Raw genomic sequence first — 21,432 nt, 5'->3', positions numbered from 1 at the left:
ATATGCTGTGGAAATATAAATCACATATGTATCATAAGCCTTATATTTACACTTTAGCACACAATTTTATATCCAGACTCTCATATTTACATAAACCCTAATTATGTTCTCTTGTTTTATTCACATTCTCAAATAAGGTTCTTAATTTCCAAAATAAAAAACTGTCGGTGAACTTTGTATAAAATACTTGCGAAAAAAAGCTCCTAGTTGTTGCTCTGTGCTGCAACCAAATACAATTGTAGAAATCCAAAAAATAGGAAAAAAGCTTCAGCAGGTTTGCTGCAAAAACATTTATAAGGTTCTTAATTTCCCTCTCATTTACTCTTGGCCTCCTGCTTTAACTTAAAGCAGTGTTATACAGCCATAGGTACAAGAATACTGGTATTGTATTGTCTTCACACCATACCTTACTCTAAATAACGTTAAAACTGTATTTCCAGGAGTGCCTAGAAGAGCACATTCAGATTTTTACCAAATATCATAATTGTTTTTCAGGTTGCCCTCCATAGGGTCAGATCTTTGCTTTAAGTTTTTAATTTGTAGTAGACTTTCCAACACTAATTGCTCATCCATTGCTATAGGTCACTAACATATATGATATTAAATAGAGTAAATAGGTAAAGAAAAGTGCACCTGTGACTGAGCATATGCAAAGCCTCTCTTACTGACCTAGGCGAGGCAACTAAGTGACTGTGATGAAGAATTGGTTTCAGTAAAGAAAGAACAAACCATTTAAGGGAAGATCTTTTTGCTGTGATTCTCTTCTCTCAGTGCCAGGTAGCTACAAGAGCCAGGGTAGGTTCTTCCTCTACTAAAAACCCTATTGCAAGTCCAGGGGGGGTCACATTAAAGAACTTAAGGACTATGGGTGGTAACTTTCCTGAGAGATGTGGCCCAATGGCATAGATGTCTTACATTTGCTTTTACTCCTGGTACTGGTTCAGTCCATTTGAATGAGAAATATGTAATGTGCCCATGCATTTAGCTGGTATCTTTCACTGTTGTTGGACTAAATATGACTCCGTTTCTAAAACTTAAAATATTTTGCTTCATGGCAACAAATTGTTGGTATTTAGTCTGGGATTTCTTGAACATTGCTATCTTCTTTAACCCGTACTATACTGGGATGACTATACTGTGGGATGACTGGGATATTTTCTGGATTATGCATCATAAGTTTAATAGGGAGAAGTATTTATTTTGGTAAGCAACACTGATTATTTTTGTTTATTTCTTTTAGCATTCTAGATGTAATTCGAGAGATGACTCTCCTCATAGTGAAGAACCAACTAAGAAGAGAGCAAAAAGTGGAGAAGGAAATGAATCCATAGCTAGCACTTCTACAGTAAGGGCTGCAGGTAAGTCAAGTTTTGGTGTATGATGACTTACCAGATAAGTCTTCCCCTAAGCAGTAGGGGGTCACTGACCCCCCCCCCCCCCTGCACTATGTAAATTCTGAGGCAGAAATCATCATTGAGATCAGTACAGCTTTAAGGGCTCTGGCACACGGGGAGATTAGTCGCCCGCAACAAATCTCCCTTGTCACGGGCGACTAATCTCCCCGAACTACAATCCCACCGGCGAACATGTAAGTCGCCGGTGGGATGGTACACGCTGCGCAGGCGATTTCGGCAAATCGCCGAATTTGCCTCGCGAGGCAACTTTGGCAATTTGCAGAAATCGCGCCGCCGTGTGTGCCATCCCACCGGCGACTTACATGTTCGCCGGTGGGATGGCAGGTGATGGCAACTCGGGGAGATTAGTCGCCCGCGAACAGGGAGTTTTGTCACAGGCGACTAATCTCCCCGTGTGCCAGAGACCTAAGTGATACTGTGCTTGGCTGATCACTCATCATTCATATGCAAACCAGAAATCCTATTGGTCGCCACATGAATGAGGACAGGTATAAGTAGTAGCTGATAAAGCTGTAATGACCTCACTGATAATTGTTTCCCACACTTAGTTTCTGCCTCTGCACAGTTATCTGGTAAGCATATACTTTGATTTTAAAGATCAAGACAAGAAGCTCTTTTTGTTGGACTTTTGTAATTGGAAAAGTGATTGTTTTGCAAGGTCCTTTGCAAAAAGTTGACATCCCCTTTAAAGACACCTTAAGACAGTACATTATTGTTGCCTTGGTCTCTGGTAAGAATGTCTATTACTTTACTGTCTGTTGTTTTTATTTCAGATCCAAATAAACCATTGATTTCTTCTCAAACTCTGCACAAACTGAAAGAGTTCTGCAGTGAAACGGGGCAATCAAACAGTAATGCCGTTTTTGAAAATATACCTGAATGCCTGCAGCCTTGGTCTAGTTTTAAAGATTTTGCCGGGAAACAGGAAATCACACCTGAAAATGGAGGTTCGCATTCTAGTTTTGGGGTACGTGAAAATCTTGGGTTCAATTGTAGCAGCAAGAATCATACTGTGGCATTAATGGGGGAGGTATTTGTTGTGAAAATCACCTCAGGCAGCAATGCCCAGAGAGTTACCAGGGTCAGCAAAAGCCCGTTCCTGATAAATTAAAGAGCTGAAACTTCAATTTTAATTTAAAGGGTTTTAAATACATTGAAAGGACACCTGTTACCCTAGGAAGTAATTCCAAACCCTTTTCTTTTTTTAACGATTGTTTTTATTAAATCAGCACTGGTACAAATGGTGGATTGATCCACAATCACAGCAAGCAAGCAGGCGCCATTCTGTGGACACTGTTATTAAAGAGATACTGACAACAGAAATGAAACCTTTTTTACATCTGTCATAACATTGTCTTTGCATGCTATTTATAATTTTGCCATAAAAGTATTTGTCCAAGCTTTTACATTCCCTATCTGATCCCCCATGTTCCTCTATGAGGGGGCGGCCATATTTGTCCAGCAGGAGGCCGTTAGCATTAGAAGCTGTAACTGACAAGCTGAGAAGGGACAGTCAGGCTGGCAAAACAGTCAGGTTTTGGGATTTCAAGTAATAAGTACTTACAAAAGCAGCCATATCAGCAAAAAAATGATCAACACGAACTATAGGCAACTTTTTATGTAGATTCATATTTTAAAAAGTTGTTTTTTCGTGTCAGTATCACTTTAAGGCAAGTTTTGTATCACCCCAAAATCTTGCATATGGGCCAGAATTGGGGACCTCATACTCATGCCCATACACAGGCTGTGCAATTATAGGTGGTGAGGCAGGAGAGTGAATGTGAGGAGTGACAAAATGGAAAGTAAAAGTAACTGCCTGCCCTATCTCTATGCCTGAGTCATAGAGGCAGGGCAGGCAATATATGATTGACAGCTTAGAATTTTAATACATTATGGATGATAGATATGGATGTTTTACTAAAAAAAAGAATTTGTGTTTCATGTTTAATTTGCAAAGGACTTTTGTTATACAGTTTTTATGTGCGGGTGACAGGTCCCTTATGAATACAAATTACTTTTGTCCTGCACTGGCAAAAGCTCTGTCTTTGCTTCAGAAACACTACTACATTTTATATAAATAAGCCACTGAAGTTGAAATTGGGCTATAGAGCATACCAATACGTACCAGATAAAAGATTTGTATTTTTAGAACCTACTGAGAGAGGTCATTTTTGTAGGATTAACTGATACGGTCTTTAAATTTAAAAGTGTATATTATTTTTATGGCATTACGGATGCTTTCATTACAATATTTTTTACTCCGTTTACACTCGCCTATACACCTATATGAAACATATTATTCAGAATGCACTGTACACATATATTGGCCTTCCTGCTATTCATTAATGCAACGTAAAGGAACAGTATCGCCAAAAAACATATTTGTATCAAAGTAATTAGAATATAATGTACTGCTGCCCTGCACTGCTGAAAGTTGTGTGTTGCCTTCCGAAACACTACTATAGTTTATATACAGTGCTTTGCTAAAGTATTCACCCTCCTTGGCATTTTTTATGTTTTGTTACATTCCAACCTGTAATTAAAGTGTTTCTTAATCTTATTTTATGCGATTGATCTTCACAAAATAGTCTAAGTTGGTGAAGTGAAATGAGAAAAATATATATAAAGAAAAAAATAAAAAACTGAAAATTGGCATCTGCATATGTATTCACCCCCTTTGCCATGAAGCCCCTAAAAAGTCCTGGTGCAACCAATTACCTTCAAAAGTCACATAATTAGTGAAATGAAGTCCACCTGTGTGCAATCTAAGTGTCAAATCTATGAGGATCCCCTGGAGCACCATCAAATCCATCATCTTCAAATGGAAAGAATATGGTACCACAACAAACTAGAGCTGGGCGGTATGACCAAAAATTTATATCACGGTATTTTTCAAAATTATATCGGTATCACGGTATTTGACGGTATATAAATAAAAAATAAATAATAAATATTGGTGGCCCCCCACCCCCCCCAACAACCCCAACAACAACCCCAACAACACCAACCCCCCCAACCCCAGCCACAACCCCCCCAGCCAGCCCCCCCAACCCCAGCCACAGCCCCCCCAACCCCCCAGCAGAACTTACCCAACTTGTGGTTCCTCCAGCTCCAGCGATGCGTCCTAGCGTCGTCGCGTGCGCGCTGACGTCACATGCGCGCCGACGTCACGTACGCACGGGCGCAACCCGGATGTGATTGGAGAAAAACAGCAGGAGGCGTGCATACCGGTATAGCGGTATGTTTAAAACTCATACCGTTTTTTTTTTTAAAAACCGGTATACCGGTTAAACCGGTATACCGCCCAGCACTACAACAAACCTGCCAAGAGAGAGCCGCCTTCCAAAATTCACAGACCAGGCAAGGAGGGCATTTATCATAGAGGCAGCACAGAGACCAAAGGTAAACCTAAAGGAGTTGCAGAGTTCCACAGCAGAGACTGGATTATCTGTCCATAGGACCACAATAAGCCATACACTACATAGAGCTGGGCTTTATGGAAGAGTGGCCAGAAAAACGCCATTACTTACCATTAAAAATAAGAAAGCAAGTTTTGAGTTTGCCATGGGGGTGTGTGGGCGACTCCCAAAATGTATGGAGGAAGGTGCTTTGATCAGATGGGACTAAAATGTAACTTTTCGGCCAAACCCAACACATCCCATCACCCCAAGAACACCATCGCCACAGTGTAAAATGGTGGTGGCAGCATCATGCTGTGGGGATGTTTTTCAGCAGCAGGGACTGGGAAACTGGTCCAAGTCGAGGGAAAGATGGATGGTGCTAAATACAGGTATATTCTTGAGCAAAACCTGTGTCAGTCTGCCTGTGATTTGAGACTGGGACGGAGGTTCACCTTCCAGCAGGACAATGAGCCGAAGCATACTGCTAAAGCAACACTTGAGTGGTTTAAGGGGAAACATTTAAATGTGTTGGAATGGCCTAGCCAAAGTCCAAACCTCAATCCAATTGAGAATCTGTGGTCAGACTTGAGGATTGCTGTTCACAAGTGAAAACCATCCAACATGGAGGAGCTGGAGCAGTTTTGCCTTGAGGAATGGGCAAATATCCCAGTGGCAAGCTCTAGAGACTTATCCAAAGCGACTTGCAGCTGTAATTGCCGCAAAAGATAGCTCTACAAAGTGACTTTGGGGGTTGGTGAACAGTTATGCACTCTGAAGTTTTCTGTTATTTTGTCGTATTTGTTGTTTTCTTCACAATAAAAAAAAAAAAGATACACCTTCAAAGTTGTAGGCTTGTTCTGTAAATGAAATGGTGCAAACTCTCAAAACAATACATTTTAATTCCAGGTTGTGAGGCAACAAAACAATGCCAAGGGGGTTGAAGCAAAGCGCTGTAAATAAGCTGCTGTGTCATCGTGGGAGTAGCTGTTAAAATTAAAATAGGGCTCAATGGTACAGGTTACATAGCAGATAACAGATAAGCTATGTAAAACACCATTGTTTTTTACAGAGCTTATCTAAACCTGTGTAACCTGTGCCTTTTCTCCTTTTTTCCAGCTTGAATGACTGCCCCCATGGCTACACAGCAGGGTATTTATATAAACTATAGTAGGGTTCCTGAAGCAAACACCAATTTTACCAGTGCAGGGCAACAGTACATTATATTTTAATTACTTTAAAACACTTTCAATTTTTTGGTGTTACTGTTTCTTTAAACATTTAAGCAATAAAAAGACAGCATTGTTTAGTTATCAAAATAAATTTATATGCTGAGTTGACATCAAGTACAAGTTCCTGCCTGCAAATCAGTGAAAAGGGATCCGGGGTGATAGACCTCATGTCTTTAGGACAAGTCTAACATTTTTGTACATTTCTTACTGCAGTGGGATATATAATAACTAGGGATGCACCAAATTCACTATTTTGGCATTTGGCTGAACCCCAAATTCTTCATGAAAGATTTGGCCAAATACTGAACGTAACCCTAACTTAAATTAGACCATTGAAGGGTTAAAGAGAACTGCGCACATAGAATGTGGCTAAAAATGTTCAATATGATGAAAAGCCATGTAATTTTAAAGTTTCAGATTCAGTTCGGCCAGGCACATGGGTGCGGCTGATTCCAAATCCTGTTGATAAAGGCAGAATCTTGGTTGAAACCTGAACTGAATCCTGGATTCCATGCATCCCTAATAATAACCATTTGGCACTATTTCTGAGAAACAACTGATGCCATTTTTTATTTTTACAGCTGGAAAATGTTAAAGGGAGATCTTCATCCTTGAAAAACAGTGAGAATCCAGGTGAAATGAAAATGCCCTGCCGCAGAACAAAAAGCATCTACACACCCCTGGAAGAGCAGTACATGGAAATAAAAAGCCACCATACGGATGCCATTTTATGTGTGGAATGTGGCTATAAATATCGATTCTTTGGAGAGGATGCAGAGGTTAGCCATCTTTTGCTTGTAAATTTTAATTGTCCATACAGGTTAAAAGCAACAACTGACATATATTATTTACTATACAAACCCCCAGCATTCTCTGACATACTGTAAAACCCGTGTATGTGTGCCCAACCTTTATTTTTCATGTTATGATTAAGTTGATTATGATTAATTCTCTGTGACGTTAATATAGGTTATGCCTTTGTCTCAGTTATTATGCTTACACAACTACAATTGTTCATCAGTCAGATACTGGATTTTGACAAGGATCTACTTTTTATATACATAAATATCTTGTTCTTTTATGTTATTCTATGTAACTTTCCAGTATATATAAATTACACATTTTCATTGGTCTTTAATTTTTTGTCAATTTCACTGCAATTGGTAGCTAGCACCATTGTCATATTCTTATAGCAAAAATCAGATATTGTATTGTAAGATCTTTTAGGCAGGGCCCTATTTACTTCTTGTATTGGTTGTGTTTTTGTTTGTAATCTGTAAGTTCAGTGTATATACCTGTTGTATGTACAGCGCTGTGGAATTTATTGGCGCTTTATAAATAGATGCTAATAATAATAATATACAGGTTCTTCAGCTACCAAGTGAAAACATGTCTAGGTTAATTATGATTATTGTCGCCTGATCTAAATATATTATTATAGCTCCTGAATCAAAAATATGATTTTTGTAATTTCTTGTTAGATTGCATCTCGGGAACTTAACATTTACTGTCATATGGACCACAATTTTATGACTGCAAGTATTCCTGCTCATCGTTTATTTGTTCATGTAAGAAGACTTGTTGCAAAGGGATATAAAGTAAGATTTATTCCATTTTTTAAGATTTCATTAAACATTTATGTAGTACTCATGTTTTTTTATTTTGATTATGTTGCAGAACAAGTTTAATTGCCTTCTATGAAAACAAGAGCAGAAACCTAGACTTTGAAATGGCAGACTTTGCTGAAGCATTTGATACAGTACCACATAGACGGTTATTGGTTAAATTAAGGAATATTGGCCTGGAACATAATATTTGTAGGGAACTAGCTGAAAGACCAGTGTTGTTAATGGAGTACCACAGGAGTCTGTCCTTGGTTCATTGCTTTTAACTTAATTATTAATGACCAGGAGGTGGTCATTGAAAGTACTAGCTCTGTTATTTCTGATTATGCTAAATAGTGCAAAAATGTACAGTTTCATGCAGGATTCCGCTACTTTGCACAGTGATTTGGTAAAAGTGGAGAACTGGGCAGCAAACTGGCACACATTAAGTAGTATTGTGTTGGGGGTATCCTTAAGTAAGAAAGATTTGGGTCTCTTTGTGGCTAACAGCATAGGGCAGGCAGAGTAAGGCACACACAGGCAGTATAGGGCAGGCAGAGTATGGCACACACAGGCAGCATAGGGCAGGCAGAGTATGGCACACACAGGCAGCATAGGGCAGGCAGCATGTGTGCCATACTTTGTATGCCCTATGCTGCCTGTGTGTGCCATACACAGAGGTGTGAACAATGTGTGGTTTACATTCTGAGCCTTGGGTGTGAACACTGCAGGGGGTAAACAGTGCAGAGATTAAAAGGTGTGAACAATACAGGGAAATAACAGCCTGAATCTGAGGTGTGAACCATGCAGGGTCCAGTTAATCTCAGTACTGATACCATTTAAATCTTACATAAAGGTAAGCCTTCAAAGCAGCCAGACAGGTGGGGGGCCACACAGAGGGGGGGGGGGGGTTGTGGGCTGCCAGTTGGACAGCACTGCTCTAGGTGATACACAGTCTAATTTATATATCCAACAGGCCTCTGTTTTGAGCAAAGCTTTATCAAAATCTTTCCCTTGGGCTCTAATAGGGATATACTCCATTGGCATACATCTAAAGGCAATTGAGCTATGCTTAGCTTCTGCTTAATTCTTAGCCACCAATTGTTGGCAGTATCTTGTTTTTTCTTTTTCCAGGTTCAATGCTGCCCTGATGCTTGTCTTATGCATCCCAGTATGTTCTTTGAGCTGTCTCACCATGTTACTGCAGCAAATTAGGCTGCAGGGGCATTTTATAATGTTCACCACATTTGTGGTGGTGCATGTCATTCTCTGCCTAATAGTATATGTCTTGTCAATACGTGGATGGGTAAAACTATTTTCCAAGATAAGACTGCTACACACAACACAACTGCGGCACTTTTAAACCCCAGGGCGTTTTTGAAATTTTACATATTTATCTACAGGATCTGAGGGACTCAGACTCTCCTTTAGTCTTCATCCTCTCCTGTGCCTAAATATATATATATTGAAGTCCGCACTCAGTCCTCTTCCCAACTTAGGGTGCACAGTCAAGTTGTAATTGTAGAAGAAAAAGACCAGCACCTCATTTCTCGTGAATAACGATTATGTTCGTATTTTACCATCGTGCTGCAAATTCCAACATTTTGGTCCCCCGGGGAACCTTTAACACACAGTGAATACCAAGTGTTTAAATAAGTACATATGTGCAGAAAAGGGCGCCAAAATGATGTCACAGAGCTGTGCATTCATCACTATCAGTCTCCAATATCCATTTCAACCACTAGATGTCACTATATTACCTTAATGGTTAAAATGTATATTGGAGACTGATAGTGATTTTTGCTGAGGAAATTGCTGCTCTAAACATTGCTAAATTGCTTATTTCATCAATCAGTATTCTGGTTGGTAAAAAATGGATAATATTTTGAATCAATAAATAATAAAATTCAAATAAAGGAAATTCAGTAACAAGGTATTCTTTACGAGGTACGGTACTATACACATGCTAGTGTTAATTTCTACGCTCTGGAGAATGCTGGGCAAACAAAACCATTGTTTATATAAATCATTGTTTAGATAATTAGAATAATAATAATACATTGTGTCTCTCTTGGATGGGGAAATAGTGTGTAAGGGTGTACGGAAACTTAGACTGAAAAAAATATTGACAATCAAGATGTTTTTGCTGAGGAAATTGCTGCTCTAAATGCTGCTAAATTGTTTATTTAATCAATCAGTATTCTGGTTAGTGAAAATAGATCACTAAATAATTTCAATAAATAATGAAATTCAAATAAAGGAAATTTAGTAACAAGGTATTCTTTACGAGGTACAGTAGTACACACATGCTAGCCTTAATTTCTACACTCTGGAGAATACTAGGCACACTCACCTCTGATTTAAAGGGGTTGTTCACCTTTGAGTTACTGTAACTTTTAGTATGATGTACAGAGTAATATTCTGAGACAATTTGCAATTGGTTTTCAGTATTTATTATTTGTAGTTATTTCATTTTCAATTTAGGGGCTCTCCAGTTTGGAGTTTCATCAGTTATTTGGTTACTAGGGTCAAAGTTAACTTAGCAACCAGGGAGTGGTTTAGATGAGAGACTGATATATAAACAGGAGAGGAACTGAATGAAAAGAAAAAGACGAAAAGTAACAACAACAATGAAATGTGGCCTCACAGAGCAATAGTTTCTGGCTATTTTAAAGCTTTTTTTTTTTAAAGGAGCAGTTCAGCATAAAAATGAAATAAAATAAAAATTGTTTTCAATATAGTTAGGCAAAAATCTATAAAGGCTGGAGTGAACAAATGTCTAACATAATAGCCAGAACACTACTTCTTCCTTTACAGCTGAAAGAACTGAGAACTGAAAGCAGGAAGTAGATTTCTGGCTATTATGTTAGACATCTGCTCACTCCAGCCTTTATAGATTAAAATTTTGCCCAAATAACTATATTACAAATATTTTTTTATTTTGCGCAGTCTATCCATTTTACCCAGTTTCATTTTAACACTGAAATGTTCCTTTAAAGAAGAAGGCAAATAATTCAAAAACTATAACAAATAAGTAATGAAGACCAATTGAAAAGTTGCTAACCACCCATTTAAGAACATTTCTTATATTTCATTTACTTTATGTTTCTAATCCAAAAAAGCTCTGTAGTGTGTATAGTACAGAGGGAAAGGGAGCTGTTTAGATTTGAATTCTATATTTATCCAGTAAGGGGCACTGCTGCATTTCATACTAAGACGCTAGCTTGTTTTCTCTTTCCCATGCAGGTTGGAGTTGTAAAGCAGACGGAGACTGCAGCACTGAAGGCAGCCGGGGAAAGCAAAAGTTCTTTGTTTACTAGGCAACTCACCGCACTATACACAAAGTCAACTCTCATTGGAGAAGATATCCTTTAAAATCTTCTCATTTAGTGTATTGATTGGATTTTATTTCTGTGGCAGTGTAGACTTCCTGCTACATTGTTATACTTTTTATAATTTATTATTAACTGCTTGCCACCCATGCCTATATGTATTACTAGTACAACCTATAGCTATGTAGAGTGTATACATAAGTACCAGTACAGCATATTCATAAGTACCAGTACAATGTACACATAAGTAGTCCCAGTAGGTACTTGGGTACCAATACAGTGCATACATAAGTTCCAGTACAGTGTATAAATATGTGCCAGAGGGTACTTGGGTACCAGTACAGTGCACACATAAGTAGTATCATTGGGTACTTGGGTAACAGTACAGCATATACACAAGGAGTACCAGTATGTATTTAGGTACCAGTACAATGTATACATAAGTAGTACCAGTACAGCATATACATATGTAGTACCAGTACAGCATATACTTAAGTAGTATCAGTGGGTATTTGGGTACAAATACAGCTTATAAAAAAGTAGTACCAGTACAGCGTATACATAAGGAGTTCCAGTGGGTACTTGGGTACAAGTATAGCATATACATAACTAGTACCAGTACAGTGTATACATAAGTACCAATGGCTACTTGGGTACCAGTACAGCGTATACATAAGGAGTACCAGTGGGTACTTGGGTACCAGTACAGCATATACACAAGGAGTACCAGTGGGTACTTTGGTACAAGTATAGCATATACATAAGTAGTACCAGTATAGTGTATACATAAGTACCAATGGCTACTTGGGTACCTATACAGCGTACATAAGTAGTACCAGTACAGCATATACATAAGTAGTACCAGTGGGTATTTGGGTACAAATACAGCGTATACATAAGTAGTACCAGTACTGCGTATACATAAGTAGTACCAGTGGGTACTTGGGTACCTGTATAGTGTATATGTAAGTAGTACCAGTACAGCTTAGACATAAATACCAGTGTTTTCATCTCATTTAATCTGTATTAGGTTGTTGCTGCAGATAGAATAATTATTGTTTCCCACTATTTTGTTTGACCTCCTGTTAACCAAAACCAAACGGAGCCATCCACGGCTCAGAAAATTATGTGGTTGCTAACTGGTTAATTAAATCATTCATTAGTAAAGCACTTTATGTACTATGGCAAAGCAAGAGAAAATGGACAGGAGTTTCACAAAGGCAATGCTTTAGAACTGATTGTCAAGGGTGCCCTTGAAATAAATTGTTTTTATTGCAAACAACTTCCTTAACATTTCCCAAATGTCAGCCCTTTGATAAATATAGATGACTCACTGGAGGTCGAATGTATAATGGCTGATGTCCCAAGCAGTTATCTTTTGTGCATCTTTGAAAATATTGACAGGACTAAAAATAAGAAGTCAGCAGACGCCGTCTTTGGACTGGTGGTAAGTCTCTTTCTTTTTCTTATGTGCTTAGTCCCTCAGGTACAAAAGCTGACTATTTGGAAGGTGTTCTCACTGGAAATGTTTCCGATTTTTCCGAACTAGTTACTGTGGCTGCACCAATTTTCTAATAGGACACAATTGTGGAACTTTTTGGAATTGTAGCCTGGAGATGTAGTTTATGGTCATTCTTCCAGCATTCTTTATTTCCCTGCTTTTGACTCATTGTCAGACATCCAGATCACTTGTACACGGGCAAAGTAAGGTGCCGCTCGGGGTCTGCTAATATGGCAGCTGCTATCTTAAACAGAGAGCTTCTAAGGCTGTTTACTCAGGTATGGTAAAGTATTCTACAGAATACGTATAGCATTCTAGCTTGCACTCTTGTTAATAAATATATTGGCAATAAACTACCTCAGTAGCGTCTTTGTTCAGTACCAAGTGCTGCCCCCTGGGATCATATTATTCACGGTGCACAGTTACATGTTAGATCACTTGAGCCAATGAATGCACACAGTTCTGCCTTTTGCTCCCACACTACTTCCTGTTAAAGTTAGAGCTGCATTGTTTCCTGTCAGGTGATTTCTGACATATCTATTCCAGTTTGGTAGATTCTTTAATATCACAATATTAGAGGAAGAACTAGCGGAACAAAACAAGGAAGCTAACACAGTCCAGTGTCCAGTTGTAGCTACAATAATTTGGGGGCTTAACTTACTTTATAAATGTAAGGCCTGTATAAATATTTTGCTATTTTCTGTGGGCATGGTTTTACCAAAACAGGTGTTTCGTGAAAATGTGGATTGTGTTAATATATCAGATATTTCTCTTTCTAGTCAGCCCTCCAACAGCAAAATATATGGCCCTACTTAGGCACCACTGACCTAAGCCGCGCCAGTGCTTTCATCTCTGCTGCTAGAATATTTTATTTGTGGACTAATATTGATTCCACTCGCTCATGTTTGGACTGTTCCTCTCACTCTCTGTGAAGGTGAAAATGATTGGAATCCATCTCAATTTAAAATACCTCTAGGGAGAATAATGAAGCATTTGGTTTACTTCAATTGCAACCTGGATACCCGAATTTCTGTCTCTCACTATTTAAGCACAGTGAGACTTACTTTAGTGCATTTCATATAACACACATAGTTTACCTACTGAAGAACCACAACAAGCTCTTTGTCAGTCTCTCCTATGGGACTTTGGGGGTGTTATAAATGCACATCATCTTGACCCAAACATAAAGCTAACCATCACAAAGTGGCAAAAGGATCTCTGCCTTTTATTGTAATCTGTTTATCAACCCAAATTAAACCGGCAGAGCAGACCACCAGATCTGTCCCCAATAAAATGTCTATGCAGCAATTCTTAAACAATATCCCTTGGGCGTCCAGTGTTTACATATGGTAGATGTGCTGTAGCCATAGCTATGGTAGCAGTGGAGGATGCACCTTGATTTTTTTCCTCTTTATGAAATAAATTATTTCCTTTCATGGTTTCTAAGTTCATCCTTCATCAGGTGTAATTATGAACCTGTAATGCAGTTCCTAAAAATACATAACCTTTTACCCGAAAGGTAAGGGTTACATTTCTTAATTAGACATCTCACCACTAGTTTCTGTAGGAACTCCAAATTTGACATGGACTAATTAATTAATTATTTATTTAGCACCATGGTTACAGCAAGAGGTAGCAAACATGGGCAGGGTTAATTGACTACTAGATACTATGCAAAGCTTATATCAGATGGTACTGTGTTGACATAGGAAAAAAATAAGAAAATGTATTTGAAGAAACCAAGAAAATAAGGGTCTCATTTACTAAATGACTGCAGCCCCGTCTAATGAAGTATGACATTTTCTTGTATCATCAAGTAATCAATGAAGTCATCAAATTCATTTTCTATAAACACCAACACTAACATATTCTGCATCACCTTAGTCTATGTCCCATTGGAGCTTACAATCTATAGTCCCTGTCCTTTTCACACAAACTATTTTTATCAGGAACCAATTAACCTTCTTTATATTTTTAGGTTGTGGGTGGAAACCAGGGAACCTAGAGGAAACCCACACAGGCTACTAAAAAAATGCTTGTTCTTCCAAATAAATGTTTTTGGAAAAGATTTTTTATAAAGCAAAAAGATGCAGGATTTATATTCAGTTGAATCCATAGGTTCTGAAACAAACTGCACGCCAGTGCCATTAATAATCTTGCACTGTATCCCCTGGAAATGAAGCCACCCTCACTGTGACAATGCTAACCTGCAACTTGTTTGCAATACACACATGCACAACTGGCATTTTGGAGTATCACATGCATATGTGGGGGGGTGAGACTTGGCACATGGCCGCAGAGCTGCTGGAATTAAAAAAAAAAAAACCTGTATCTTGGGGAAGAAATATTGATTTGCATGCAAATACTGCCCGTAGTAGAAATGGCCTGCTTGTTATTCTGTTTAGTGTCTACAAATATTAATGTTTTCCTTTTATAGCTTCATTCCACTCTCGAATAGAGAATATTTAACGCTGAATGTCTGCTGGAATGAACAATGCAATATTCCATATGTAAATTAAAGTTGCTCCTGGGATTGATTGTTTAACAGATGGATGTTAAAATGCAGATGCCCAGCATTTAGAGGGCTCGCACCCAAGGGATTGTTCTTGAGAAATCAGTCGCAGCAGAATTTCAAATGGAAGCTGGCATTAAACATAATGGTGCGCAGAGTTGCTTCATTAGATGGCATCTAGCTCTTTGGGTTTTTCTGTTCTGTTTGCCACAACTCAACTAAAGTTATTAGGCCTTAAGTATAACTGTCAGTAAAGGATGCTTGCCATATCTGCTAATAAATACACGTACATGTATATAGTGGGAAAATGGCCTGTTATATAGACGCACACATGCGTGTTCCAGCCCCCTACTTTGGTTTAGTTCAATATATTTATAACGATCAATGGCAAAGCACTCATGGCATTTGACACAATATTTATTGTTTCATTAAATTGCCATAAACATTGATGCATTTCAATCAACCGGGGAAGGTTGTCAGGATGTAAACCAGGAAGTCATATCACTTAAAAACCCACACACCAGAATTACCTATGCCCATAAATATTTAAAGTGCATTTTACCTACAAAAAAATTGTGTCAAAAGCACTAACACTGTAACATTTTAGACAATCAATATAAAAAATAATTCATATAAAAATACAAATGTATCTTTCATTGTTGTATCAATCTAAATAAGTGCAGCTTCTACCAAGTAGAGGCTAATTATATCCCCAGTGATACTACATATGTGCATGTGCTCTAGAAGTGAAGATAAAAAAAACCATGCTCCAAATAAAGGCCATACTAAACATAAAACATGATTAATAAGCATGGATCAATGCCATCATATTCTCACAAATCAAACAGAAAATTGTTTTATTTACAAAACTTTGTTTGAGAAGTTCCCATGAGTACAGTCCTGTGATTATGGTTTTTATACCAGTGCCCAGGCCATTGTTACCGTTTGTGGATGTGCAGCCATTGTGCTGTCTGTATATACATAGACTGCTACTCTAGTTGGCAATCGTCTGTCTAGAGCACATTGTACCAGACATCCAGGTCTTTGCCTAGGTGATTACTGGCAAACCTTACTCATGCCCTGCTCTACTTTCCTGGACAAAGGTTTCCCCTAGCACAGCTTTCATGTTAATGTGTGCAGCCTGTTGTAATGGTAGAAGCATACGCTTTGACATCAATAGTTGTGAGAGCTATCTGTAGACCCTGTGATGACATTTTGCAGTTATTAGAGACTGCAAAATGGTTTTTTTTCTACTTTTGGGCTGAACTTGTTGGGACAGTTTGCCCCAGGCAAGTTGGAAGATGTAAAACTGTTTGGGGATCTCTTTAACTTCGTTCCCAGACTCATAGGCATCAATAAACTTCCTTCTAAAGTCTTCAGAGAGCTCTTATAATCTAGACCTTGTGATTGCACACAAGTGTGTGTCTGCCAAATTTTGAATCTTAAAAACCTCAATTTTTTATTTTTATTTTTCACACTAAATAAATCTTGGAAATTGTATAAGAATGTATTGCTTGCGTTAGTACTATGTCCAGTCAGTCACATGTATGTGCAAACGGTGATACCACAATGGGTTTCCGTGTGGGTAATAGATGCACAACATTGCGCAATCCACCTTGTGGGGCCTTACCCTTAAAGGTGGCCATACATGTACCAATAACGATCTTTCCTGCGACAATTAGTCATTTGTTTCCCCCACTAACATTCAGGGCTGAATCGTCAGATATGGAGGTAGAAACAATCTTTTGACCCACCCGATTGATGAGACGGTTGATATCCGAAGCTTTTGCAGTATCGGTTGTCTCGTTGACCTGCCATACACGCACCGAATATTATGCGAAACTAGGAACAAAAGGTCATTGCAAATTTACCAGCAAGGCCCCTTAGCCACTATAAATACCAGCTGGGTGGCAACGCAGGGGGAATCCTGGAGCTTTTGCCACCTCAAAATGTGGTGATAGCTCCTGGGTTTCAACAGTGGCCAGCATGCACGTAAGTGCCAGAAGTAAAGCCTACCAGACAGCACAATTGTATGCCAGTCACGTCAAATGCTTTATGGTGAAAAACATGCTGATGGAATCAGAAATTGCACTTTGCAGTGACCTTGTATCTTTTAATTCCTTCTCCTATTAGATTGTAAGCTCTATAGGGCAGGGCCCTCTGTACCTTCTGTATCGATTAGTATTTTTATATAATCTGTGTGATGCATACAGCCCATTATTGTACAACACGTTGGAATACGTTTCACCTTTTTAAATACCTGTTAATAGGAACAATAAGTTAAAATAAGTATTCTATTTGGGTCGCAGTAATGACTAATAATCTGTGAAACGGAATATTTGCAGTGTGTGAGGTTTTGGAATAAACTAAGATGGCGTTCAATTTCTGGATAATAATGTTAGCACATGATTGTAGTTGGAACAGCCAGTGCACACTCTTGGGAAGTTTTTGAGAGTCTTTATTATTACTTGTATCTGGTATTACCCCATTGAGGTCTATCTTTTCTGTTATTTCTTGAGGCGGTCCAACCCTCCACAGGGGAAGTCATGTATGACCGTTTCCATGATACCAAATCCCGCACTGAGCTGGAGACAAGGATACTGAGACTGCAGCCGGTGGAAATCCTACTTCCCTCTGACATTTCCGATTGCACTGAAAGGCTCATCAGCAGTTTAACTTCTGCCAGGTAAAACAAACATCTAGACCAAAATAGAGGTTTGTTTTTTTTTTAGTCATAGTGAACTTGGTTTAAATTGACTATTTTTAAAGTACAATTACAGCAGAACCTTCAAACTATGCCATTTATTGTAGGCAATCCCATTATCCAGAAAGCTTCTAAATGCAGAAATGCAATTTCCTATATAGAGCCTTAATTTTTTTCTCTAATGATCAGACACAACCTGCTACTAAGTAGCAGATGATAATTAGGCTAGCATAAATTCATACTCATAGCAAAGCAGCTTTAAGGCAGATGGAACTTCAGATTCCTTAAAAGTTCCCAGGTCTCAAGCATTCCGGATTATATATCCCATACCTATACTTAATAAAATAAAAGCAAAATACAAATTTATCTCAGCATGCCACTGTCTACATTGTCCTAAAAATAATTTCAAGGTAACCTGTCCTTTTAAATGCCATATAAACTTGGCATTGATTCAAAAAAGGAAACTTACATTCAAAAAAATGATTTAATATATATTTGAAAGTAATATGTTCTGTTTATTTTTAAAATGATATATCTGCTTATTCTAGTTGCATAATGGAACATCTACCGTACATTTCCTCTTACCCTTGACTGCCAACAGTCTTCTGCTATATGCTCCCTGGGCTGTGTTTGGTCTTAGTGAGTGTGATCTCCTAGTAATCTCGCTGGGGTTTGATCCCACATATACTCAGGGGATGGCTAATCATTCTTCTTCTGGGGTTTGATCCCACATATGCTCAGGGGATGGCTAGTCATTCTTCTTCTGGGGTTTGATCCCACATATGCTCAGGGGATGGCTAATCATTCTTCTTCTGGGGTTTGATCGCACATATACTCAGGGGATGGCTAATCATTCTTCTTCTGGGGTTTGATCCCACATATGCTCAGGGGATGGCTAGTCATTCTTCTTCTGGGGTTTGGCTAGTCATTCTTCTTCTGGGGTTTGATCCCACATATGCTCAGGGGATGGCTAGTCATTCTTCTTCTGGGGTTTGATCCCACATATGCTCAGGGGATGGCTAATCATTCTTCTTCTGGGGTTTGATCGCACATATACTCAGGGGATGGCTAGTCATTCTTCTTCTGGGGTTTGATCCCACATATACTCAGGGGATGGCTAGTCATTCTTCTTCTGGGGTTTGGTCCCACATATACTCAGGGGATGGTGTGAGTACTTGAAATTTTTGTTATCAAGTGCACAGACTTTCAGCAATACATTTATCCAGGAAGGCAGGGTGGAGGAAAATTGCAAGACTTTGTAGATGACTGCTTACCTGCATTGGGCTGTGAATAAACAACATAATTTTCAGTTTCCGGGTACATAAAATCAGGGTTAAACTGTACGTGCCAATTGTAGGGTTACTTGCCAGCTGTATGATTAATAAAAGGGTTTTTTATTCATTTATTTTTAACCTGATTTTTTTTCAATAAATGAAATGGTAGTTTGCCTTTTCTCATTTTATTCGTGAAAATATAGGATTTCACCCTCTCATATTTTTTTCTGTCTTTTTTACAGTGGGTGTATATTCAAGGTTCTAGTGTAGGCTGGAGTATAATTAATGTGCTAAAATAAAAGTATAGGTTGCTATCACCATCATTTTAATTTAGGTGACAGTAATAGCTTGGTGGAAAGAGTTTAATATTTTAAAGCGAATTAAGCACTGAATTCAGTATTATCTCTGGCTTTTAGAATAACGTTTGGTCATTTTGTTTGTGTATATTTCAAGTATTGGACATCTTACATCTATTTTGAATGTTTGCCATAAATGGCTAGTATACTTCTGGATTTGTGGTTTCCCTGGTTATAGTTTTAAGGAGTAAATGTACTTTTAATGTACTTTATAGAGTGTTTGTTTCAGTTACAAAGTTATGGTTCTAGGAGCCAGAGATACTGTCTAGCCCCTTCAGCACCTCTCACTATAGAAAACTGCCCCTAGGGATGATTATGGGGCTGGCCACCTGAAGGAGTGGCAGAGGTGCTGGTGATGAAGGAACACTCATGGAGGGTGAAGGAACGCTCATGGAGGATGAAGGAACGCTCATGGAGGATGAAGGAACGCTCATGGAGGATGGAGGAACGCTCATGGAGGGCAAAGAGCAGAATTGGCAGGCAGGCAAAACTCAAGGTTAAAACAGGCAAAGTTTGGTACAAGCAACAGTGGCTCACAGGTGGGCAGAAGTCAATACCAGGAATCATAGAAAAACACAATGGAGTGTACAGGCATTGACTATGACACATGCCACTGACCGCTTAGAGATAACTGCGCAAAGAAACATGTCCGTGACAAATACTACTGCACTTGCGATAAACTGGATATTCTTTGTTGACTGTCACAATAGCCTAGAGTAGTGATCCTAGAGTATCATTGGCTTTGGGTAGACCCACAGTTACTGTTGCCTTGTGTAAGAATAGTAGTTATGGTAACAGTCCAGCCCAGCAGATCTTGAGGACTGGGCCTTTAAACTGCATTAGTTAAAGGGATGCTGTCATGATTTTTATGATGTACTTTTTATTTCTAAATGACACTGTTTACATAGCAAATAATTCCCTCTGCCATTTATTTTATTCTTCAACCAACAAATGTATTTTTTTAGCTGTAATATTGGTGTGTAGGCGCCATCTCAGTGCATTGTGCCTGAGTCTGAGCTTTCAGAAGGAGCCAGCGCTACACATTAGAACTGCTTTCAGGTAACCTATTGTTTCTCCTATTCCCTTGTATTCTAGTTTACGTGATGATGACCGAATACGAATCGAGAGAATGGACAAGAGCCATTTTGAATATAGCCAGGCTTTTCAGCTCATTAGTGAGTTTTATGGACAAGAACAACACATATCAGCAGGTAAAGTCCTATGATATTTCTCCTTATCAGTATTACATTTCTTTTTATTTATATATTATGTAATGGAAAAAATTGTCTATCACTTAATGAAAATTGGACACATCGCAATGTGTTGCAACTGGAACCAAGAATATTGGCCTAATTGGCTTCCCTTCAGCTGATGCAATGTGAGACTATGATACAGTGGAGGGGCATTTACAGAGATAAGTGGACTAAGATACAGTATAAGTCAGTAATACTCAACCATATGATCCTAGATTTTGCTGAGCTTTAACTGGCAGCATACACTAACTCATATTCAAGGGTCAGAACTAAACTCAGTGAGAAAATAGGCTATAAACCTTATGATTTGGGCTCCAGTCCAGTTAACACATAGGGGCCCATTTACTAAAGGTTGTGGTTTTTTTTCCCCACAATATGTTCAGTGCAAATGGCAATATTTGCTTTCCAACACTGTGTGAGACGGATACAGAAAGTGATCACAAAATGGTGGTGTTATTCTGTAGCCTTTATGTTGGTTGACAAATGATTTTTTGTGTATAAAGTTGGCTTACAATGTCCCACCATTATTTTTCATTCAAATGCATTATTATCCCATTCATTTGTATGAAAACCTAAGCTGTGACATACGCATTGGATGCTGTGTAAAGCCAAAACATCAAAACAAGTTTGCTCCATCTGTATATAAACTGCTCTGTATATCCCAGTATGTTTTGTTGTCACTGACACCAGTTTAACCTGTCTTTTATGGGGATATCGGTAGGGTGCTATGTCCATTGTATCACACACAGCTCTGACATGTACCAAAGCCATAGGCAGTTTTTCAGCATTTGTTTCCCCTTAAAGGAGTTGTTCACCTTTGAGATATCTTATGTATGTTATAGACTGCCTAG

General features: G+C 38.6%; 1 protein-coding gene across 2 annotated transcripts in view; it reads left to right on the top strand.

Annotated features, from left to right (window-relative positions):
- The window catches only part of msh3 (mutS homolog 3), a 69,810-nt gene that overhangs the window by 1,188 nt on the left and 47,190 nt on the right, over window positions 1-21,432 (top strand). For both annotated transcript variants that reach the window (XM_002942361.5, XM_018090787.2), the window contains exons 2-9: window positions 1,241-1,358; window positions 2,189-2,382; window positions 6,627-6,824; window positions 7,527-7,643; window positions 10,896-11,013; window positions 12,283-12,428; window positions 17,514-17,680; window positions 20,424-20,539. In XM_002942361.5, the coding sequence (XP_002942407.2) occupies window positions 1,241-1,358; window positions 2,189-2,382; window positions 6,627-6,824; window positions 7,527-7,643; window positions 10,896-11,013; window positions 12,283-12,428; window positions 17,514-17,680; window positions 20,424-20,539 (1,174 nt within the window). The remainder of the gene's footprint in view (window positions 1-1,240; window positions 1,359-2,188; window positions 2,383-6,626; window positions 6,825-7,526; window positions 7,644-10,895; window positions 11,014-12,282; window positions 12,429-17,513; window positions 17,681-20,423; window positions 20,540-21,432) is intronic.

This window comes from Xenopus tropicalis, chromosome 1 (genome assembly GCF_000004195.4).
Source record: "Xenopus tropicalis strain Nigerian chromosome 1, UCB_Xtro_10.0, whole genome shotgun sequence".
Classification (NCBI taxonomy): Eukaryota; Metazoa; Chordata; class Amphibia; order Anura; family Pipidae; genus Xenopus; species Xenopus tropicalis.
This window is presented reverse-complemented; position numbering and strand designations above follow the sequence as displayed.